At 49.5% G+C, this 22500-nt stretch overlaps 1 protein-coding gene across 1 annotated transcript in view; it reads right to left on the reverse strand.

Moving 5' to 3' along the window:
* The window catches only part of LOC134075957 (endonuclease V-like), a 44021-nt gene that overhangs the window by 1976 nt on the left and 19545 nt on the right, over positions 1 to 22500 (reverse strand). Inside the window, exon 8 of the mRNA XM_062530985.1 lies at positions 22010 to 22081. Within this exon, the coding sequence (XP_062386969.1) occupies positions 22010 to 22081 (72 nt within the window). The remainder of the gene's footprint in view (positions 1 to 22009; positions 22082 to 22500) is intronic.

The following is a 22500-nucleotide window of genomic DNA, read 5'->3' on the forward strand; positions in this document are numbered from 1 at the left end:
GGATTTCTTTTGAAAAATCTACTTCCTGAAGAGGCTTGCTTGAAAACTGTTCCAGCACGAAGATAAAAGGCATAGATTGGTCACCTGACACCATGGAACTGAGAATGAATGGACCAACCCTGCCTCTCACAAAGCTCTGCTGACGTAGTCTGAGAAGTCAAACTCACTGTTTAATCCATCTCTCTCTCTCTCTTTCCATCCCTGCACACAGCCCAAGATCTGATGCTCCTCTCTCTCTCCCTCTCTCTTTCTCTTCCTCTCTCTCTATCCCTGCACACAGCCCATGATCTGCCGCTCCTCTCTCTCTCTCTCTCTCTCGCTCTTTGTGTGAGAACTAATCTTCCCTGCCACATCAGACGGGATGCCATGCCTTTCCATTCTCACCTCGCTAGGCTGCTGCCGCTGCTTCTCTGACAACATCGATCTCCTCCCTCCCTCTCTCTCTCCCTCTCTCCCTCCCTCCCTAAGACTCCTCCACTCCACACCACACCACACCACAGCACTGAATCACCAGCACTGAATCACCAGGGTCCGTGTTTGCGAGGCTCCATGTTCATTCAGGTGCAGGTTTTGATTCTTGGACTTGTCTGTTGACCTTTTGCTACAAGAGTCTGTAAATGGAGCGCTTCCTTAGAAAACACACTCTAAAAGGTTTAGTCACGTGACCGCGCTGGGACACAGCTTCACCGAGAGGAAACGATGTGTTATCAACTGCTAGGAATCTGATTCATTCTGATTCTGTGCATTTGGCCTTGTGCTACCAGGTAATTGTCAGATAATTATAAAAGCTCAAAATTCAAGGCGAATCTATTATTGAGAAACACATGCAGTGAAGCAGTAAGGTATATTTAAAAAATGTGGTTTGGCAGTAAGATTTATCACCGGTTACGGTACTTCTCGTCATTCGTAGCACACATTGATAGTAGAATTATTAAGAACGTGGAGTTCTGCAGCACAACACAATGTCCAGTTATATAACGGTGCGTCGTGCTACCACAGAAGGACATTGGTCATCCGATCCGCTCGTCAGGCTGTGGTATTTCAGCTCATTTCCCATGCAGCCCTGGCATTCCCCGTGTTACTGCCGGGGTCTCCATTTTAGAGCGTCTAAAGCTCGGGACATGTGGGATTTATTAGGACATTAAAGCTGAACCCTGCAGGGCTACTTGGCATGCTCACCTGAGTAATTACGCAATTAGCTGCTCTGACCTGATTTCAGAATGGAACGCTATATCCTATACATATTCAGCCCAACTGGAAAATGCAACCTGAGCCTTCTATAGAGATACTGTACTGTATGCTCCATTCTTTTCATTGTGCCAAATTAATGCCAGTATGTGCCACTAGTACCACTACTGCACTGAACAAAAAGATATTACTGGCATTGATACCTAACTAGCTATAACCAGTGCCAAAAAAGGTTGGGTTAAGTTGAACAGAATACGTGACCATGTATGTATCACTACCCCAGCAGTGGCACAGCTTTGTGAAGTAACATTGCAGCGTGTTTTTATCCCCCAAGAACCTTCTTCTAATAAAAAATGTCATCTCTCTGAGATGTATTATATTCACAGAACAAAACATATGACAGTTTGAAGAAAAATACCATCACTCATTCCCTTTTAATGCAGCAATTTCTTGACACACCAGGGGAATAGGCCTCCTTGGTAGACCTTATTTCTGAAGAATGACACAAGAGTTAAGAGGGAAAAAAAATCATGGAAACTTTAGCTGTGACTTTTTTTTCCTCACTTCAAAATATTTTCCTTGCCATTTTTAATCTCACTCCCTCTCTCTCTCTGCAGCTGTCATCCCTGGTGCGTGGATCCTTACCCTGCCTGCTGTGTGTGTGTGTGTGTGTGTGTGTGTGTGTCTGCGTGTGCCTGCGTGTGCGTACGCGTGCTTGTGTATGTGTGTATGCGTGTGTACACACATCTGTGAATGTGTGTGTGCACGAGTGTGAGTGTGTGTGTGTGTGTGAGAGAGAGAGAGAGAGAGAGAAAGAGAGAGAGAGAAAGAGAGAGCAAGAGAGAGAGATGAACATCCTACGGATCATCAGAGAGGGGCATCCCCCCTGTCCGTCAGCACCCCGCAGACTCAGATCCCTGCAGGTGACCCTTGACCCGCAATAAGGCCGGTCCTGTCACTGCCCCCATCTCAGCCCCCCTGCCTCAGACGCCGCCGCATCACACAGCTGGTCAGCCAGAAAGGCCAGCGCACAAAAAAACATGGCTACTCCACCAGCTGGCAGAATGAAAATGAAAACTCGGACTTGACTTGGATGCCCTCAGACCATCTCATCAGTGATTGGCATTTGGGTCACATATGACTGCCAGAGAGACTTTCCAACCAAAAAAACTACCAGACTTCAACCAAAAACGACTAGACTACAAAAGTAGTCTAAGTAAAGCCTACCTTACACTGACAGACTTTGACAAGATTTGGGAAAGATTCTTGAAAGATTGTAGTCTTTTGAGTAAAGCTTGAATGAGGGGCATTAGTTAAAATACTACCATCTTTCAAGAATCTTTCTCAAATCAGTGTAAGGTAGGCTTAAGTTTCACGGTATGGATGGTATGGTATGGTATGGTCGATGGACACACCAAGCTGACATGTGTGGAAGTGCTGGGGTGCAAGGCTGTGAACAACTACTACTACTCCAGCAGGATGCTAATGAGGAATAATGGCTTTAATTGGGATTAATGCGAGACCACAAGGGAAAATATCCATGCTGGCCTCCTGCCAATTTGTAGTAGTGCCTTTCACTGCAAATCATCAAACGGTCGCTTTGCTACAAATCTGCTCTGATGGCGAAAGCAAGAATCCATTTAGCACGGAGTGCTAACTCAGGAGCTTAGCTTAGCCTAGCCTAGCCAAGCCTTAGCCTGATCAGCGTGTTGTTCAAAACAAAGTTCTTAGTGTTTGGGCTACAGTAGGCGGCATTAGAAATGCGTCCCTTAGTACCAGTGGCGGCATAAACATCGCCGAGACACAAGGCTGCGTCAGCACCAGCGTCCTGCTCTCCCCGCCGCAGTCCCCGTTCGCCGGCGCGGGCCACGTTTTTTTTTTTTACGGCCCACCGCTGGCCCACAAACGGTGTAAGTTTTAATTTTGATCTACGGCTCCCGGCTGCTCTCGTCTTCCTCTGTTAGATCCCACATGGGTGCCGTTAGCCGTCGCCACCGCTTGCCGTTCCGCGCGATTCAGCACTTTCGAAAAAGCTGCCAGGTCGATCTCATCATTGAATCAAACGGCAATCTCCTGCAGTCTGCACAAATGAGCCAGACCCCTTCTAATGAAAGCAACTCAGCTATGTCCTAATGCCGCAAAGCCAATGGAGCTGCGGCCTGGCCCAATCAATCGTGCTGTGTGCAAGAGAGATTACACAAAACAGAGAGGTGTGTGATGCTGTCATGGGAAAGCTCTGGGGGGAGGGGTTAAGTGAAGTAAGAGAGTGATGGTGCATTATATGTCGGTCTCTCGAAGGCAAACAGGCATGAAAGCCGGTGGAGAGAGAGGAGATGAACATTACATAATGATGTGTGTGTGGTCATTACAGCATTGGGGGTTTTTATTATTATTTTGAGTGAGAGGCGAGAGGTTTATTTGTCTTCTGACACACATTATAGCTATACTGAAGGACTTACTAGAATACAAATGTGAGCAATACAAATATATGCACACACACACACACACAGAGAGGGAGACAGAGACACACACACACACACACGCATACACACACACTAGCCCACAGGATCACAGGAGACGGCACACTTCTCGTCCTGTTTTTGGAATTGGGACACATATGCACGCTACAGTACAAACCAACACAGTGCACAATGCAATACAAGACGAGTGGGCTCTCACAAACAGATCCACAGACATTAAATCAACACCTGTAAGTGTCAGCTCCCACACACACACGCACACACACACACACACACACTTTCCTCTCGGTGCTGCTGTCAGCAGATTCAGGCCTAACAAAATGGGCTCCCTACTGCTTGGCGATGCAGGTGGGGTTATTACCCGGCTCAGAGGCTCCGTGTTTGATGCCTCGCTCTGGAAAAAAGCCCGTAAACATTTGCAATATTTTTACATCTCCTCCGCAGGGCTGTATGGAGCGCTCGCGGCGCTGAATAAGTGGGGGAGATGGCGAGGGGGGGCAGCAAAGAGGGAGGGGGGAGGGGGTATTCTGCATTTCAACATTCATAACATTCAACTAGATGACACCACTCAAAGAGAGAGAGAGAGAGAGAGAGAAATAGAGAGAGAGAGAGAGAGAATGAATAATGCTGTGGGGGGGTCTTGCTTCTATCTGGGACCCCACATGCTCAAAGGCATCAAGCACAAAGCACAAAGGCTTTGTGTTCTCTAGATCCACAAAGGGCCGACACAGAGCTCCCTCCTCCCTCGCAGCCCTCTCCAACGACCACCAGCGGAGGTGGCGAGGCACGCGGGGTGACATTTTGTGACGGCGGAAAAAAAGAGACCGACGTGGAGTCTGACGCAAAGCGAGAGTGTGTTTGTTGCGATTAGGCAGGGGAGGCTCTCCCGGAGCTCTCTCCCCGCTCGGCTCTGTGCTGGAGGGGCCCTGCAGGGCCTGTCGTCTCACTGAAGCGCCGCGGCACACAGGCGAGCGGGCGAGCGGTTAGCACGTTAGCGGTAGCACGTCTCCGGTTCATCGCCGCGGAGAAGGGGATAGAAGTCAGACACCGAAAGAAGGGGGAAAAAAACACGCAGATGACTTCAGGCTCGTGTTGTGACGCATCCATGAGGCCTTGGCCGACTCTCTTCAGGAGTTCTCGTTTTCTCTTTTGGAAATGAAAAAGGATAAGTTCTACTACTCGGTGAAATAAAAAAAGATAAGTTCTACTCGAGTGCAGGGATAAGTCACGGAGAAGACAGAGGGCCTGCGAGGTCAATGAGATCGTCGTCTGACATTGGCGCAACACTTTGTAATTTCAATACGGCCGAGACAGAGAGGCTTTGCTGAGAGTGAGTGCTTTTCTGAAAGCACTTTTTCGTTATCAAAGGAATTACATAATGTGATTGACGGGAAATTTTTTACAAAGTGGAACGAAAAAAAAAAAAACCTGCAGCATGTGATTGATTTGTTTGAGATACTCAGACGAAAGCTAAAACCGTCTAATAGGCCATGACCACTTTAGCCTGGGCTTGATGAACGTTTCGGGAGCAAATAAAAGACTTTCATTTCGTCCCACAGAGCGAAACGCGACGGTGAAAGAACAGCTGGATAGATGGACAACAAAGGGGGGGGAGGAACACAAACTTTGTGTCACGAAGGATTGCAGGATGTCCGAAACCCAAGAAGTGCGTCAACACGGCTTTGAATCCCCACCTTTGGTGCGGGAGATTATGTCGTCCCTAATCCTGCCGTCGCTTTCATGTAATCGGAAGGGGCACGGGAAAATCCCGTCGAGGGAGCCGTTTTAGGAAGCTTACCGAGAGGCATCAACCGAGCCGCGGCGCGCCACCAGAGCTTTCTCTCCGCGCCGCTTAATATCCACGTTTCATCTCTCCACTTCTGTTGCACGTCCTCCGAAGGGTGTTATGTAAGGGTGTGCTGTTTTTAATGTTTTGTTTTCCCTCCCTCCCTCCCTACCCCCCCCACACACACACCCCCACCCCCCCACCCCCACCCCCTCTCTCCGTTTTAAAACGGCACTCTACGAACGCTCGCTTGTCAAGAGGCTCGTCTTTCATGTGCCGGAGAAGGGCCTGTCTGTGACGGCACATGATCAGAAGCTTCCAGAAGCGAGGAGACAGGTGGCGAGGCGAGCGCTAAATAGCTTCAAGGGGAGTTGTTTAGCGCCGAGTCTGACTCTGACCCCAAGAGCCCCTACACTGCACAGGAATAGCATCCGGGCCTGCGCGGGCCCCTGCGAAGCGGAGGAGGAAGGAAGGAGGACTTGAAGAACGCGGAACGCGCGGAACACGGAACGCGGAACACGGAACGCGGAACACGGCGCTTCGAGACAGGAAACAAGAGTGCAGGAGGGATGTGAGGACGCTGGTGGAGATGGATCACATCACAGTGATGTTGAAAAGAGCTCATGTGACAAGAGTAATGGAGGCTCGTGTGTGATACCTCTAAAAGGGAACCAAGCTAGTAGGCCAACTTTTTTTTGGGGGGGGGTGTTCTTGTAAACTTTCATAGAGCTGGCATCTCAGATTAGAGATTACATCAGTGTCTAGCGCTCAAACGTGCTTTGTGTACAATCACAAATGCAAAACCCAGTATAAGCAAACAGCTAATCTCTTGCTTTCTTTCTTTCTTTTTTCTCGTTCTCGCTCTCTCCCCCTCACTCTCTCTCCCCCTCCAGCTCATCATCATATTGTACATTAATGGTGTACGAGCTTTGAAAGTGAAAGCTTTCACTTTGAAAGAAAGCTGTGTAAATTAAGAGTGTGTGTGTGTGTGCGCATGTACTGTATGTGTGTGTGTGTGTGTGTGTGCATGTATGTGTGTGTGTGTATGTGTATGTGTGTGTGTGTGTGTGTGTGTGTGTGTGTGTGTGTGTGTGTGTGTGTGTGTGTGTGTGTATGTGTGTGTGTGTGTGTGTGCATGCATGTGTGTGTGTGTGTGTGTGTGTGTGTGTGTGTGTGTGTGTGTGTGTGTGTGTGTGTGTGTGTGCATGTATGTGTGTGTGTGTGTGTGTGTGTGTGTGTGTGTGTGTGTGTGTGTGTGTGTGTACACACGCTAAGTGAGCTGCCTACTAGCTGTGCTGTGCTGTGCCCTGCGTCGCTGAGGGAGAGTCACTGGGCGGCGTGTCCACCCCTCTCTCGCCTCTCTCCCGCGCCCCGATGCCCGTCCCCCCCGGGGGAGCCGATGCCCCTGAGCCCCCTAACTGCCTCCGCCTGGGCTAATTGCCCATGGCATCCTTGAGACTAGAGGAGAGGAAATAATAGGAGGGGGGAAAAAGACGTGAAGGAGAAGGATGGAAAATCTACCCTCTTCTTCCTCCTCCTCTTCCTCCTCCTCCTCCTCCCTCCTCCCTGGCACCTCCGCTGCTTAACCTCTAGAGGACAGCAGTGGGGTTGTTGGGGCTTCCAGCTGATTTAATTGGGTTAGCCGCGGCTGCTAACCGCATCACTGGTGGAGCTTCACAATAACACAGTAAAACTCAGCACAGTTTGAAGGCTAAGCAGAGAGAGAGAGGGAGAGAGAGATGGAGAGAGAGAAAGAGAGAGGGAGAGAGAGGGAGGGAGGGAGTGAGAGAGGGAGGGAATGAGAGAGCGAGAGGAAGGGAGAGAGAGAGAGAGAAGGAGGGAGTGAGAGAGAAAGGGAGAGAGAGAGAGAGAAGGAGGGAGTGAGGGAGAGAGAGGGGGGCTTGTGAGATTTAAGGCACTGCAGATATGATCCAGCTCTGACAGATGACTGGGAAAACAACGGGAGGAAAGGAGGGAAAAGAGAGAGAGAGAGAGAGAAGGAGAGGGAGAGGGAACAGCGAGGCTGACATTGAGCTGCTCCGCTTCACAAGCCAGTGCTCCTCTCCCAGGCTACTGGGGGCATCAGAGGATATCAAATAACAGAGGAACACAGAGAGGTGGAGAGGAGAGAGGGACAGAGAGAGAGAGAGAGAGAGAAAAGAAGAAGAGAGAGAAAGAGGCAGATATGGTAAAGGGAAAGAAAAAAGAAGAGGAGTAGAAAGGGGGGAAAGCAGAGGGACAGAGAGAGAAAAAGAGAAAAAGAAAAGAGAGAGGCAGATATGGTAAAAAAGGGAAAAAAGAAGGGCAGCAGAAAGGGGGGAAGCAGAAGGGCAGAAAAGGGAGGAGGAGAATAAAGAGCAGATGAAAACAGAGGCCAAAAGTGGCCGTCCAAACAGAGGCGGCCAAAAACAACAGACCTCGGCGGCGGCGCCAATAAAAAACGAGGCAGGTCTTACGGCACGCGCGCTGGCACCCAGCGGGATATTATGCGGCGGGCCGCTTGGCAATAAGCCCGCCATAATGCGCCTTACATCACAATAAGGCCGTGATAACAGCGCCGGATAACGAGAGGGTGATGCGCGTCACATTTTAGTGGCCGTGCGATGCATAAAACATGGTGGCAGAGCGACGCCTGTTATTGCAGCCTCGTCCGCCCGCCCTAATACCGGCAGCGGGGCCGCGTGAGTGATACCCCACTCTAGCGGCAGCGCGTGTGTGTGTGTGTGTGTGTGTGTGTGTGTGTGTGTGTGTGGAGTAGCGCACTCCAACAGCGTGTGAATCAAATTTATGGCGAGAGAGTTCACATGTACACGTGCATAGTCACACATACACACACACACCACACATACACTGAAACATAAATCTCCTTCACACTCACACACACAGGCACACACATACCGATATAGTCAAGTGCTCTCAAACACACACATATGTGTGTACATGCATAGAGACAAACACACCCAAACACACACTGAAGTGAACGCATCAAACACACATACACACAGATACAGTGTCATATATTCATCCCATGGGACTTGGCAGTAAACAGACAATCTAGAACCACTGACAAACACACACTCACTAAAGCACTCTTCCTGCTCTCTCTCCCTCACCCTCACACACACACACACATACCCACCCTAACACACACACACACACACACACACACACACCCTAACACACACACACACACACACACACACACACACACACACACACACACACACACACAGACACTCTCACACACACACACACACACACACACACACACACACACACACACACACACACACACACACACAGCACACACAGATCCTGTGGGATTGGGCCAGTGCTGCTAATGAATGGCTGTGGCGACAGTCAGCCGGTGCTGCAGCTCTCCTCTAAAGCATGTGGGTGCACGCAGAGGGCAGGATGACTACTGGCACAAGAGAGGCCAGCCTGTGTGGATGGCTCTCTTAATTGTCTCTCTGTGTGTGTGTGTGTGTGTGTGTGTGTGTGTGTGTGTGCATGTGCGTGTGTGTGCGTGTGTGTGTGTGTGTGTGTGTGTGTGTGTGTGTGTGTGTGTGTGTGTGTGTCTGTGTCTGTGTCTGTGTCTGTGTGTGTGTGTGTGTGTGTGTGTTGAAACGTTAAATGGCTGGGCATGGTGATGGGGAGTGGGAGGACATCTGAACCTCAACCTGTCCAAGCGCTGTTTATATCAACATTTGGGGAGGCTGGGGGCCGGTGCTTTAGGAGGCTGGCTGTGTGACTGTGTGCACAAGCTGAGACTTTAGAGAGAGTAGGAGTGCGTAAGACCACAACACACAACACTGAATATGTGCACAATGTGTGTGTGTGCGTGTGTGTGTGTGAGAGAGAGAGAGAGAGTGTGTGTGTGTGTGTGTGTGCTACATGACCCCTCGATAATAAGGGTGTGTACACTGCCTGCACACAATGCTCATTTGTGTGTATTCCAGAGGTATCTCCACAGGTCACATATTGTATTGGATTGTGTGTGTATTTGCGCAGGAGAAAGCGCTGCCAGCACAGTAAGAAACCACCTGCTGACACTTGGAGATATGCTGGGTCATACGCAATTGTTTGAGGCTGAGAGAGTGCAGGCAGGTATGTGTGTGTGTGCCACCTGACTGTCAAATCACTGCTAACTACACATTCATATTCATTGGTGCCCTAGACCCGCAGTCAGCCACCTCTCTCTCTCTCCCTCTCCACCCCTCCCTCCTTCCCTCTCTCTCTCTCTCTCTCTGTCTCTCTCCCTCCATCCCTCTCCACCCCTCCCTCCATCTCTCTCTCCTTCTCTCTCTTCCTCCATCCCTCTCTCCCGCTGCTCCCCACAGTACATCTCAATGGCAAACCCTGGCCGCCGCGCGATTCCTCATCTCCCCCGGCTCCATAAATACCGGGCATAATGCGGGTGGCCAGCGGACGTGGGCGCCGCGCTGTGCCTCCTCTCGCGCCCGCTGCCAGGCCCCCTCAGTGACCGCGTGATTGACCACCTCATCAGACCGGCGCTACAGGACATCCGTCCCGCCGCCCGCCCGCCCGCCCCGACCCGCGCCGGGGGCGCCAGCCGGAGCAGGAGGCGACACACACACACGCACGGGGTCAGTGGTCTTAGCTCCCCTTTGAAATAAACAAACAAACAAACAAACAGCAACAACAACGACGCGTCGAGAATCAAAATAAACAATGAAAGAGTAAACAGGGAAACTCTGGGGGAGGTGCCGGCTGTGAAGGCGAAGGATTGGGTTCTGCTGCGCTAACAGAATAAAGCGAGCGCCAGCATGAGGAGAATCTAATACGAAATCCAAAACTTGATGCCAATTAAGCAAATTTTTCTGCATTCTGAACAGGGAGGCAAAATATACTGAGACAAGCAGGGACATTTTTCCGCACGCACACACACACACACACACACACACACACACACACACACACACACACACACACACACACACACACACACACACACACACACACACACACACACACACACACACAAAGAATGCGCGAAATTCACAATCCTCCCACTGAGCTAATAAAAAGTGATGGTTATGATGGTGGATTATTTGCTTATAGCAGTCAGCAAATGGCACCCAACTTCAAAGAACGTTTCCCATAGTCATTTGTAAGAGACGCCCGCAGCGAAAGCGAAATGTAAACCGGCAGGACGGCCAAATGGAATTATCAAACGTAACGCTGTTAGGCTGTGCCCCCCAAATTCACTTTGGATCCCATAAAGCAGTCTGTGACAGGTGTGTGTGTGTGTTTGTATATGTGTATGTGTGTGTGTGTGTTCACCACTGGGTAGGCATGCATATGCATGCTCGAGAGCCTTTCCTCAGAGACGAATCGAAGCTCGTACACGGCCAAAAACGACATTCATGAAAATGTAGAGGATCATCCACTGATGTGTTGCGAAGCGCCTGCTCCTATTCCTATGCCTATGCTGCTGCTGTCGAGGCTTTGAAGTGGGGATAATTTATGGGCCTTTTCTCCTGGGGACCCGGCAGTTGAAAGAGAGAAGGAAAAATATATGGGAGACCTCCAGCAGCTTTCCGTAGGCACGGCGGGGCCACGCCAGAACGCGCTCGCTCACTCGCTCACGCTAACCTTTAGCGTGCGATACGAGCGTGTTAATCCGTGTCGTAGGCGCGAGATGACGTTACACGTTTCGCTCGTGCTTTTTGTCAGCGAGCGCCGAGCGAGAACGCTTGACGAGATGGCGCCGGAGGCCGAGGTGTTTACAGAGTCGGTCCTGCAGCGAGAGGAAAGTGTGTGTGTGTTGTGTGTGTGTGTGCATGTGTGTGAGGGCAGACATCTCTCCACAGATTTGTTCTCTGCTGTCAGAAATTGATTAACTTGTCTTCACTCCTTCCATCCTCTCTTCCTCCCTCTCTCTTTCTCTCTCTCATCCTGTCTGTCTATCCCCCACTCATTCTCTCTCCATCTTCCATCACTACTCTTGTCCATCTGAGATGGTTATATTCTTATTGGAACAGATTGGACTCCATTGATTTGCCTTAAAAGATAACAAAATGGCATCGATTTTCCAATCGAGGCTGAGGACGGGAGATTTGTAGGGGGGAATGAGACGTGGCGACTCGACTTGACACGCCGGCAGACGCCTCGGGAAGGGTGAGCGATACGATTATGATGCGGGCACAACCTCCACTGCCATGGCGACCAGCCTGTCAATCACCCTCTCCAGAGTGGGGGTGTTAGCGGGATGGGGGGGGGGGGTGTTATGAGGCAACTGAGCAGCAACCGGCCTCCGTCACGGTGACAACCGCCGGAGCAGTGACACGCCGCGGCGACAGATTTCACCCCGTCGTGTCCATGACTGCAAGACTTCCGTCCGGAAAACATTCCCTCCGGAAAACATTCCGTGAGGGCCGCGCACGATTCCTCCATCAAGTCCTCCGGCGTCTCCTCTCGGCTCACGCTGCGGACGGACCCGTCCACATCAAACACGCCTGACCTCACGGGACCCACACGCTTCCATCAGCATCCAGAACACGGACTGAGCTGAGCAGCCATTAGCCACCTCACCCACACTCAAACCAATGCACGGACCACAGAAAAATACATAAAAAAATCACTGGGCATGAAATAGTCAGCCAGACGCCAATCAATGGCCCCGTCTAGAACGAACACGACTGCCCTCGCCTCGACGACCTCTTCTGAGACGGAGCGCTAAGCATTTCTTCTCAGTTCTCTCCTCGTCTCTCCACGTGAGGTCTAGGGCGGAGGGCGCGAGGGTTCGGCGAGAGCCCTTCTGACCCGCTCCGTCTCTCTGTCCGCCATCTGACGAGTGTCCATCTCGCGCTCCTCAGCCCTTAGCCGCAGCGAGGCTTCCCAGCGTGTGGGGCGATGACTGATCGTGGTGATTTCCCCCTTTTCCCAGTGTCCTGCTGCTTTAATGGCACCATGATTATTGGATTTGTTCACCGGGTGACAGTTACAGACTGCTCACACCTGCTGGAGGTGCCACAGAGCGTTCGGAGAGAGAGAGAAAAAAAAAAGAAAAAAAAAGGCTTGGAGCAAAGATGGCCTTTTGATTATGAGCGGCGTCTGGAGACCGGTTTATTCCAGCCGCAAATGTGATTAAGTCTGCGTCGGCTCATCCATCCAGAAGAGTGACCAGGTACACACAAAAGCGCATCTGTGTCTAAACATAAGGTGTTTTGCCATGCCACGCTTAGTCACTTTATGATAATTACTCGGCACACAAATTTGGTTTGATTACTCAGATAAAAACAGATAACCATCTGACAGTAGTCTGAAAGTACTTGAAATGCAGATCCGCTATCTTGAACAACCCATCTATTGAACTACCTTGATCTGTTTGAGGTCCTAGTTGATATGTAGTCCTGAACAAGGACCCTTCACATGACCCTTCCCTCATTGGCACCATTATCTCCTCATGTATGGATTCTTTATCAGGTACTAATGGTGCGTTCATGAGCAACTGGGAAGTGGGAGAATTCTAGATTCAGGGGGAGTATGTCACACTTGAACTGGGAACTTCCCAGTTTGAGGTCGGGGCTTTGGGAGAGCTCCCAGGAGAATGTTTTGATGCCACTCAGTATAGTGAACGGTCTCTCTCTTCGGAAGTGGAGAGTTTAGAAGTGGGAACGTTCCCACTTCCCAGCCGCACGAACGCACTACAGTATAATCCACTGAAACCATTATCCCATTCAGCCAAGTTCACTTGACCTCTCACACCTCTATCCCCTCCACTGAGACCATTCTCTCATTTACCAACACCACCAGCCCCTCCCCTTAACCCACTTCACCTCACACCTCCCCCACACACTCATCCTCCATCACCTCCATGCACTCATCCAGCTACACCTTCAACCCCATACACTCATCCTCCATCACCTCAACTCGGTTCACTCGTCTCCCAACACCTCCATGCCATCCACTCATTCTCTGATAACATGATCACTCTATCCACTTATCCTCTCTTCTTCTCCTCCTCTCCACTCCTCCTCCTCTCCTCCCCTCCACTCTACCTCCTCTCCACACACACACACACACACACACACACACACACACACACACACTCCCTGGCCCTGGTGGTCTGTGGCTGCTGCAGGCCTGTGTGTGTGTGCTGTGTCGTGCGCTGACATCTGCTCGGGAGCCGGTGAAAAATGGTGCAGGTGGCGGTGATTTATCAGCGCCGGGGGGGTGGAGGGGGGAGGGGGGGTTGGTAACGCGCGGCACTTCCTCGCCGAGCGGCGCGTCTCCGTGTGAGGCCAAGCATGATGAGACGATTGCCGAGCTGGCGCACTGCATCAAACGGACAGGAGCGGCCCGCCCGCCCGCCTGCCCGAGCGCCAGGCCTCCTCCTCCTCCTCCTCCTCCTCCTCCTCTCCGCTCAGCTGCAGCTGCTTCACACGGCGTCTCCGTCAGCCCCGCTCCTCTCCGCTCCTCTCCGCCCTCCTCCACCCCCCTCTCCACTCCCCTCCCCTCCCTCATCTACACACTCTCCGACTTTACTTCTTCTCTTCTCTGCACTCCTCTCTCCCTCCCTCTCTCTGCTTGGCTGGCAGCACACAGCAGGCATATGCGGGGTTGTGCAAAACCAGTAAATAAAGTCTCTGTCAGTGCCTTCTTCTTACACAATCTCTCCCACTATGTGTCTCTCCCCCCTCTCTTTCTCGTCCTGACTGTTCCTCCACTCCTCCCTCTTTTCTCACCACCTCCCTCTCTCCCCTTCCTCCTTCTCTGTCTCTATCCTTCTCTCTCTCCCCCTCCCTCCCTCCCTCTCTGTCTCTATCCTCTCCCCCATCCCTCTCTATCACTCTCTCCCCCTCCCTCCCTTTATCTCTCTGTCTCTCTCCCTCTATCTCTATCCTTCTCTCCCTCTATGTCTATCCTTCTCTCCCTCTATCCTTCCCTCTCTCCCTCTCTCCCTCCCTCCTGTAGTGCAGTCCCGGTGAGTGCTGTGGAGAGAGACGTGCTCCAGCTTCAGAGTGCTGGCTGGCCCAGATGCCTGCTGCCTCGGGCGCCCAGCGCTGCTACTGCTGCTACTGCTGCTGCTGCTGCCGCTACCGCCGCCCGCCCGCCCGCTCCCAACACACAGGAGGCCTGGCCACGCATTTTAGGAGAACTGTTTTTCTATCTGGGTAGTGCTTTTGGGTGTGACAGAGAGTGAGTCAGTGTGTGTGTGTGTGTGTGTGTGTGTGTGTGTGTGTGTGAGGGAGTACAGGGAAAGTGTCTGAGAGTATCAGTGAGGCGGAGATGAAGGGAGAGAGGGGGAAAGCAAGATGGTGAGGAGGGGAAAGCCCCGGTGCCACAGATCATGAATGAGCTGGAAGAGAGAGAGAGAGAAGGGGATTGAGGCCACATGCATGCAAGAGGTAGAGAGAGAGAGAGAGAGAGAGTAAACTTTATCAGAACCCAGAAAGCCTGGAACCTGAGCAGCTCTCAATAATAACCAAACAAAAGTGCTTAGAAGATACAGTTAAAAATTACCAAAATCCATTAGATATACCCATTACACTAGATGAAGTAAAAGACAAAATTAAAAAGCTTAAACCTAGAAAAGCTTCCGGCATTGACCGTATCTCCACTGAGTTGCTAAAATATAGCAACTCAAAACTTCAAGAGGCCATAACCAAGCTCTTTAACCTGGTCCTCAACAGTGGTACATTCCCTGCAATCTGGAATAAAGGCATTATTACCCCAATATTTAAATCAGGTGATAAATTGGATCCAAACAATTACCGAGGTATCTGCATCACAAGCAACTTAGGAAAGTTGTTTTGTAGCATAATTAATAAACGTCTTCAAACATTCCTTGACAACCACAAAATTCTCAGCAAAAGTCAAATTGGTTTTCTACCAAAACATCGAACTTCTGATCACATATACACACTTCAAACACTAATAAACAAACATGTACATAACTCCAAAAAAGGAAAAATCTTTGCATGCTTTGTAGATTTTCAGAAAGCCTTTGATAACATCTGGCATAAAGGACTCTTCTTGAAAATTTTAGAGGCTGGAATTGGAGGAAAAACGTACGATATAATAAAATCAATGTACGAAAATAATATTAATAGTATTCGCATAGGTAACAAAAGAACAGATTTCTTTAAACAAGAACGTGGAGTAAGGCAAGGTTGTAGCTTAAGTCCCACTTTATTTAATATATATATAAACGAACTTGCCACACTATTAGAAAAATCAGCTGCTCCTGGGCTAACTCTCCACGATACTGATGTGAAATTTCTCATGTTTGCCGATGACTTGATTTTGCTTTCACCTACTGAGGATGGCTTGAGACACAATTTGGACATTTTAAATCAATATTGCCAAACTTGGTCCTTAAAAGTCAATTTAGGTAAAACTAAAATAATGATATTTCAAAAGAAAGCACGGTTAACAAACAATAAATACATATTCACATTAGGCCCCGATATTTTAGATCACACTACTAATTATACATATTTAGGATTAGTTATAAATGCATCTGGCAGTTTTACCACAGGACTACAGACGTTAAGAGATAAAGCCCGGAGAGCATTCTATACAGTGTTTAAAACAGTTAACAAATATCAACCACCCATTAAGATTTGGTTAAAAATAATTTATGCCATTATTACACCAATCCTGCTCTATGGCTCAGAAATATGGGGTCCTTCATTACTGCTTTCTAAAAAACCATGGGACAAGACTGAAATAGAAATGTTACACTTGGAAATGTGTAAATCTATTCTGCATGTCCATAGAAGCACTTCCAATAATGCCTGTCGAGCAGAACTGGGTCGCTTCCCCATGTCCCTTGCAATCATAAAAAGAACATTAAAATACATGATACACTTAAATAATTCTAACACCATGAGTCTTCATCATCAGGCGTTACTCTCTAACACCTCAGTGCAGCAAAAAACTAATTTCACACAACTGTTCTTAAATAAATATAACATCTCTGACATAAACTTAATATCCCTGAATATAGCTCACAAAAACAATAAAGCAGCCTACATTATGCAATGGCATGATGAAGTCCGATCCAACAAAAAACTGGACAGCTATAGTAAACTAAATAGAGAATATGAACTAGCTAAGTATTTAACAACATTGAAACAACCTCAAATAAATTGCCTCACAAGATATAGATTAGGTGATCATAAACTCCAAATAGAGATAGGTCGCCACAAAAAATCTTGGCAAGAAAGACATCAACGCCTATGCAGGTATTGTGAGATGAAGGAGGTTGAGGATGAAACTCACTTTCTGCAGAGATGTCCCATTTATCAATCAATCAGAGACAACTTCTTTTCAAAATTTATCCAAAATGATTCACAATTTCTGTCTCTAGATGCCAATTCTAAAATGAAAATTCTCTTAGGAGAAGACATAAAAACAGTTGAGCTAGCAGCACAGTATATGTATAAATGCCACAAATTAAGATTAGAAAGTACATTCGCAAATGGACAATGAACAGATTCTCTCGCCTGCTCTCATCACATCCAATTTCATTTCTATTTTTCTATTACTATCTTAAGTTTTTTTTTTTTTTTTTATTTATTATAAAACATTTAATATTATATTTCCTTTCTTTCCCCTCTAGACCTGCTTGTTTTTCACTATTAACAAAAAATTTTTTTTTTTTTAATTTTTTTTTTTTTTTTTTTTTATTTTATTTTATTTTTTTTTATTATTATTATTTCTTTTGATTATTTCATTATCAGTTTCGTGTTTTTAAAGTTCACTGATTATTGTTATAATATGCTTTGACAACACAAGTGCTCTTGTCATGTCAATAAAGCTTTTTGAATTTGAATTTGAATTTGAGAGAGAGAGAGAGAGAGAGAGAGAGAGAGAGAGAGAGGGAGAGAGAGAGAGGGAAAGAGAGAGCGAGAGAGAGAGAGCGAGAGCGAGAAAGAGGGTGTTTTTTACGGATCGCGGAGTTGTCAATATTCGCCTCTCTCCTGGGGACCACTCCAATCGATCGGCTCATCACCTGGTCAAACGAAATCTGAATAGCAAGCTGACCAGTGGCCTTTACAACCTCAGAGCACGGGCCAGCTCACAAGCCCAGAACACACCAGGGGAAATGAACATGTGATCTACCAGCACACACACACACACACACACACCAAACACACACCAAACACACACACACCATGTTTTATTGATGACAGTCAGAGGCTCAGCCACCTTCCTTCTGCCTAACTGTCTAAATCTGGAGAGAAGAGCCCCCCCCCCTCTGACCCTGAGAATATGAGTAAACCGATCCTCATAGGATGTCTTATTCAGAGCCCTTAAAACCACCGAATGGAGGGGTCAATACCTAACCAGGGAGTTGATGTCTATAATGGCACAGTGAAGAGGAGAGACAGAGAGAGAGAGAGAGAGAGAGAGAGAGAGAGAGAGAGAGAAAGCGAGAGAGACGTGTGGTTGTCGATCCATTTAGTCCCTCAGGTCCGGCAGGCCAAGGTAGAGCATGAAGACCTTTTTTCTGCCGCAATCCGCTCGGTTTTCTAAAGGCCCGGCAACTCCCCACAGAGGCAATCAGTGCAAGCCCACGCCAAGGCATTCCTAAACACATTCCTTAACATTTACTTGACATTTGGGCTGTTTGGAAAAGGCCAGTCCGATGTGTACATCAGCGTGAACTTAATTAAAACAGGCCTGCTCACATATTGCCCACTCCGATTTCGTGTTAACCTGTTGGCCTGATGTTTCCAGAGGACGCGCAAACAGCTTGGTGGTCCAGGTGTGGGTGTTGGTGCAGGTAGGGTGGAGGGTGGGGTGGGGTGGAGGGTTGGGTGGAGGTAGAAGCAAATGTAGGAGCCATTAGACTGACAAGTGCGGAAATCTCGGCGGCCGTAACGGAGCACATCCATCAGACTGTCCAGCAGCGGCAGCAGCAGCAGCAGCCTGGTGAGTCTATTAGTGCCGCAGATGCACAGTAACCAGTGAGGAGAGGACAGGAGAGGAGAGGAGAGGAGGACGAGCAATGGAGTGAATTAGTGGCTGTGGAGAGCAGGAGGGAGAGAGAAAGAGGGAAAGAGAGAGCGGGGAGGGAGGGAGAGAGAAAGAGGGAAAGAGAGAGCAGGAAGAGAAAGAGAAAGAGAGAGGGAAAGAGAGAGCAGGAAGAGAAAGAGAGAGAGAGAGGGAAAGAGAGAGTGGGAAGAGAGAGAGAGAGAAAGAGGGAAAGAGAGAGTGGGGAGGGAGAGAGAGTGAGAAAGAGAGAAAGAGAGAGCGGGGAAGGAGAGAGAGAGAAAAGAGGGAAAGAGAGCGGGCAGGGAGACGGGTGTAGTAAGCGCTAGTCCTGTCCACTTGGTTCACTCACTGCAGATGACCTCCTCTTCAGTCATGTGACCGCCGCATGCTGCTGCCATCACTCCAGTGTCCCCCGCTCAATCTCCACACCCAACGGGTCTTCCCCACACCCCTCTCTCATTCACACCTCTCTTCCTCCCTCCATCTCCATCTCCCTCCTCCTCCCTCCATCATCTCCATCTCCTCTCCTGCTGCTCCCCTTCTCCTCTCTCCTCCCTCGCTCCGCCTGCTCGCCGGGGCTCGGCGTGGTCGGGGTGAGGGACTCCCATTCATCTCCCGTCCGCCTGCCCGCTCTCCCGCTGGCCGGCCTCCTGCCGGGGTGGCGGACTCATTACCTGGGCACCGCAGGGGGGGATGGGGGGGGTCGGGCTGCACTGCACGCTCGGACCTGAAGGTGCGCTGCGGGGCGGCCAAAAGGACTGGATCCACGTCTGCCGTTCGCTAGGCCAGCGCACACCGAGGCCAACGCCAGGCTATTGCGGTGACTGACCGGCGACGCGCTGTCCATCCCAGCTGTGGAAGGGGGGCAGAGAGCAATCACGAGTCAGGTCTAGATGTACCAGCACGGGCGACCGCGACAAATGAATCCCAATCATTTCACAGGCGGAGACCACGACGAGGGACTAGAAATGTCATTTGATTAACAAATGATACTAAACGAATTAGCTGTAGGTGGAAGTGTTGCGCACAAAATGTCAGGCCATCGCCAGCAAAAGTTCACTCCCAAATTGGGTTCTTGTTTCAGCGCTGTGACTTAATTCATTAAGCAGCAGCTGACTTCATTCATTAAGTCACTGTCAATAAAAACGTGCGACGTGTCTGTACCGCACTTCTCTTTTCGCAGGTCAGCCTTTGATACAAAAGCGTCGATGTTTGTGAGTGGCAAGAGCCACACAGCCGCCAATTAAGCAGAACTCACAAGATTGACAATTACAGATGTTCTGAAGCACAACAAAACTGGGATAAAAAGCTTAATCAAAAAAAGCGGCTTTTCAAACGCCACGGAGCCCTTCCTCTGCCTGTCGGGGGAAATTAGGCATCCATATGCAGGAGGTGACACCACCGATGTGAGGGGATCAGAATTTGCAGATAAATTCCAAGCAGCTGTCAGACGCATCTGGATACGCCGCCTGTTTAGGCGTTTGTAAGGAGACATGGCCACATCACACATTCATGGATTTGCTCCGTTTTTTTTTTTTGTTTGCTGTGGAATAACGAGGCCTCCGAGCAACTTTCCCACCAACAGCCAGCCAGCGCTGGGGCACAGCTGAAAGCCATTATCTGACTGAACATTGTGCTGAGGAATCCTCTATGTGTGTCTGCACAGAGATAGCACAGGCTGGAGCAGAGCAGACCATCAGAGGCATAGATGAATTGGGCATCAATAATGGATATAACATATATAATATAGATTTTATAATAATATGTCAACCGTAATTGTCCAACTATTAACCATGGCTTATACAGTACATTTATTTAGCAAAATTCCTTCAGCTATGAGGTTAATGCACGGGGCAGTTAATATGGTATTAATACGGTTTTGTTCCTTTTAAGTTGCATAAAACACTGTGCTGCAGCTTATACACAACGTGGCTAATGCACAGGAAATGACTATATATTACACACCTTACATATACAGTACCTTGGACACTTGTCCATCTCTTCGGCAATTCTATTTCAAGATATTTAGTGAGTGTATGCATGCGAACAAAAGAGCAATCATGGGCAAAGAATGTGGAGAGAGGAGCTAAATTCCTGGTTACAAATAAGCGCTTAATGACACGGAAGTCTGAGGAGCGGAGCGGAGCGGTTGCACTCAGCAGATTCGGGGGGCCTCATTAGTGAGCTAATGCGAGGAGATCCCAGCCAGGCTTCCCAAACAAGGGGTGTGTGTGTGTGTGTGTGTGTGTGTGTGTGTGTGTGTGTGGGGGGGGGGGGGTTACGGGGCTGCTCCGGCGTTCCTCAGGGATACCTCCGCTTGCTTCAGAGATTCTGCTGAAGCCGAGAGATTCCGTGCGTGGGAGGGGAGAGGAGAGGAGGACATATTTGCCACTTTTCTTGGCGGGGAAAAAAAAAACCCACATCCCCGGCGCTTTCTTCTTTTTCCTTCCCACCACATTAGAGGAGGATAAAGCGAAGGGATGATCAAAACGGACCGTGAGAGAGAGAGCCGGAGTGGATTTTGAAGACGGTCCCCGAGGAAGAAGCTCGGCGAGGTGGTAGACACATCCTGGGCGTGTCTGAGTGAGAAGCAGGAGCCTCTCTGCTCCACAGGCTGCCCGTGTACAGTAGAGTAGAGAGGGGGAGCTCTGAGCAGCGGTGCCTTTAATAGGCCACAGGGTGGGGTGGGGAGAGGACTCTGTCCCAAACCTTAACAATGGCCACCAAGAGCAATGGGCTCATATGCAGTGTTCAACCCAACTCTCTGAGAGAATGAAAAATGGAGTGAGAAACTGCTGGTCCAGCTCACTAACCTCCTCAAGCTGTTGTGTTTGATTTTGGGCATCTGAGCCTTCTCTCCTCTCCTCTCATCTCCTCCTCTCCTCTCCACTCCTCTTCTCCTCCTCTCCACTCCACTCCTCTCCCCTCCCCTCTTCTCCTCCTCTCCTCTCCTCTAATCTCTTCTCCACTCCTCTCCCCTCATCTCCTCCTCTTCTCCACTCCTCTCCCCTCCTCCTCTTCTCTCCTTTCATCTCCTCTCCCCTCACCTCCCCTCCTCCTCTCCTCTCCTCTCCTCATTTCCTCCTCCCCTCCTCCTCTCATCTCCCCTCCCCTCCCCTCCTCCGCCCTCAGCCTGAGGCAGCAGGTGGCCTCTAACACCTTTAGGGACAAGGGCTGCCAAACTGGCATCAGCTCAGAGTCACACCACAATCCCCCAGCACCACCAGGGACAGGCACAAACCAAAATACCCCAAACTACACGCCCAACTGTTGACTCAATGTCCCATAATGCATGTCATTTAAAGGTACCTTCCCTTGTTGGATGCAATGTATCCATCGATAATATTAGGTTTATATATTCATGCAAAAAAATGAACTCACTCTCAAAGTGCTCTGAATCATTTTCATGAATGCTGGGAGTCCTGTTAAAAGCAATCAGTGGCTCTGACCAATACAGGGGACATTCCTACCAGTCATGTGCAGGGAACAACATTCACACAGCACAGCACAGCACAGCACAGCACAGCACAGGTTCTCTTTGAGGAAGAGAGTCCCTGCAGCCTCCATAATCTCACTCACTCACCGTTGCGTCCTGAGTCTGCAGGTCTGCCGAGGGGAAGTGTTTGCGCAGGTACTCCCTGGAGAGCATGTCCGCCTGTGGAAAAGCAGAGAGAGAGAGACAGAGAGAGGGGAGAGAAAGACAGAGAGAAAATGAGAGAGGAGAAAGAGAGGGAGAGAGGAAGGGAGAAAGAGAGAGAGAGAGAGATGGGGGAGGAGAGGAGATGAAAGAGAGAGGGAGACAGAAAGAGAGAGAGAGAGAGAGAGAGAGAGAGAGAGAGCATATTAATCCTACTACTGATGGATCAACCACACCTCTGCACCTTTGCACAGCCCGTGCCATTAACAGGCAGATTATCCTGCTAAGGGTGATTAGGCTCGACACATCCGTCCCAGCAGAGCAGAGCAGAGCGGAGCAGCCCCATCAGCCCCCCCTCGGCAGCTCACACAAACAAATCACGCCCTCGCATGGCAGCGCCGCGCAGCCAACTGGCAAATTGCTACCAGAGCCTGATC

This window comes from Sardina pilchardus, chromosome 1 (assembly GCF_963854185.1).
Source record: "Sardina pilchardus chromosome 1, fSarPil1.1, whole genome shotgun sequence".
Lineage (NCBI taxonomy): Eukaryota > Metazoa > Chordata > Actinopteri > Clupeiformes > Clupeidae > Sardina > Sardina pilchardus.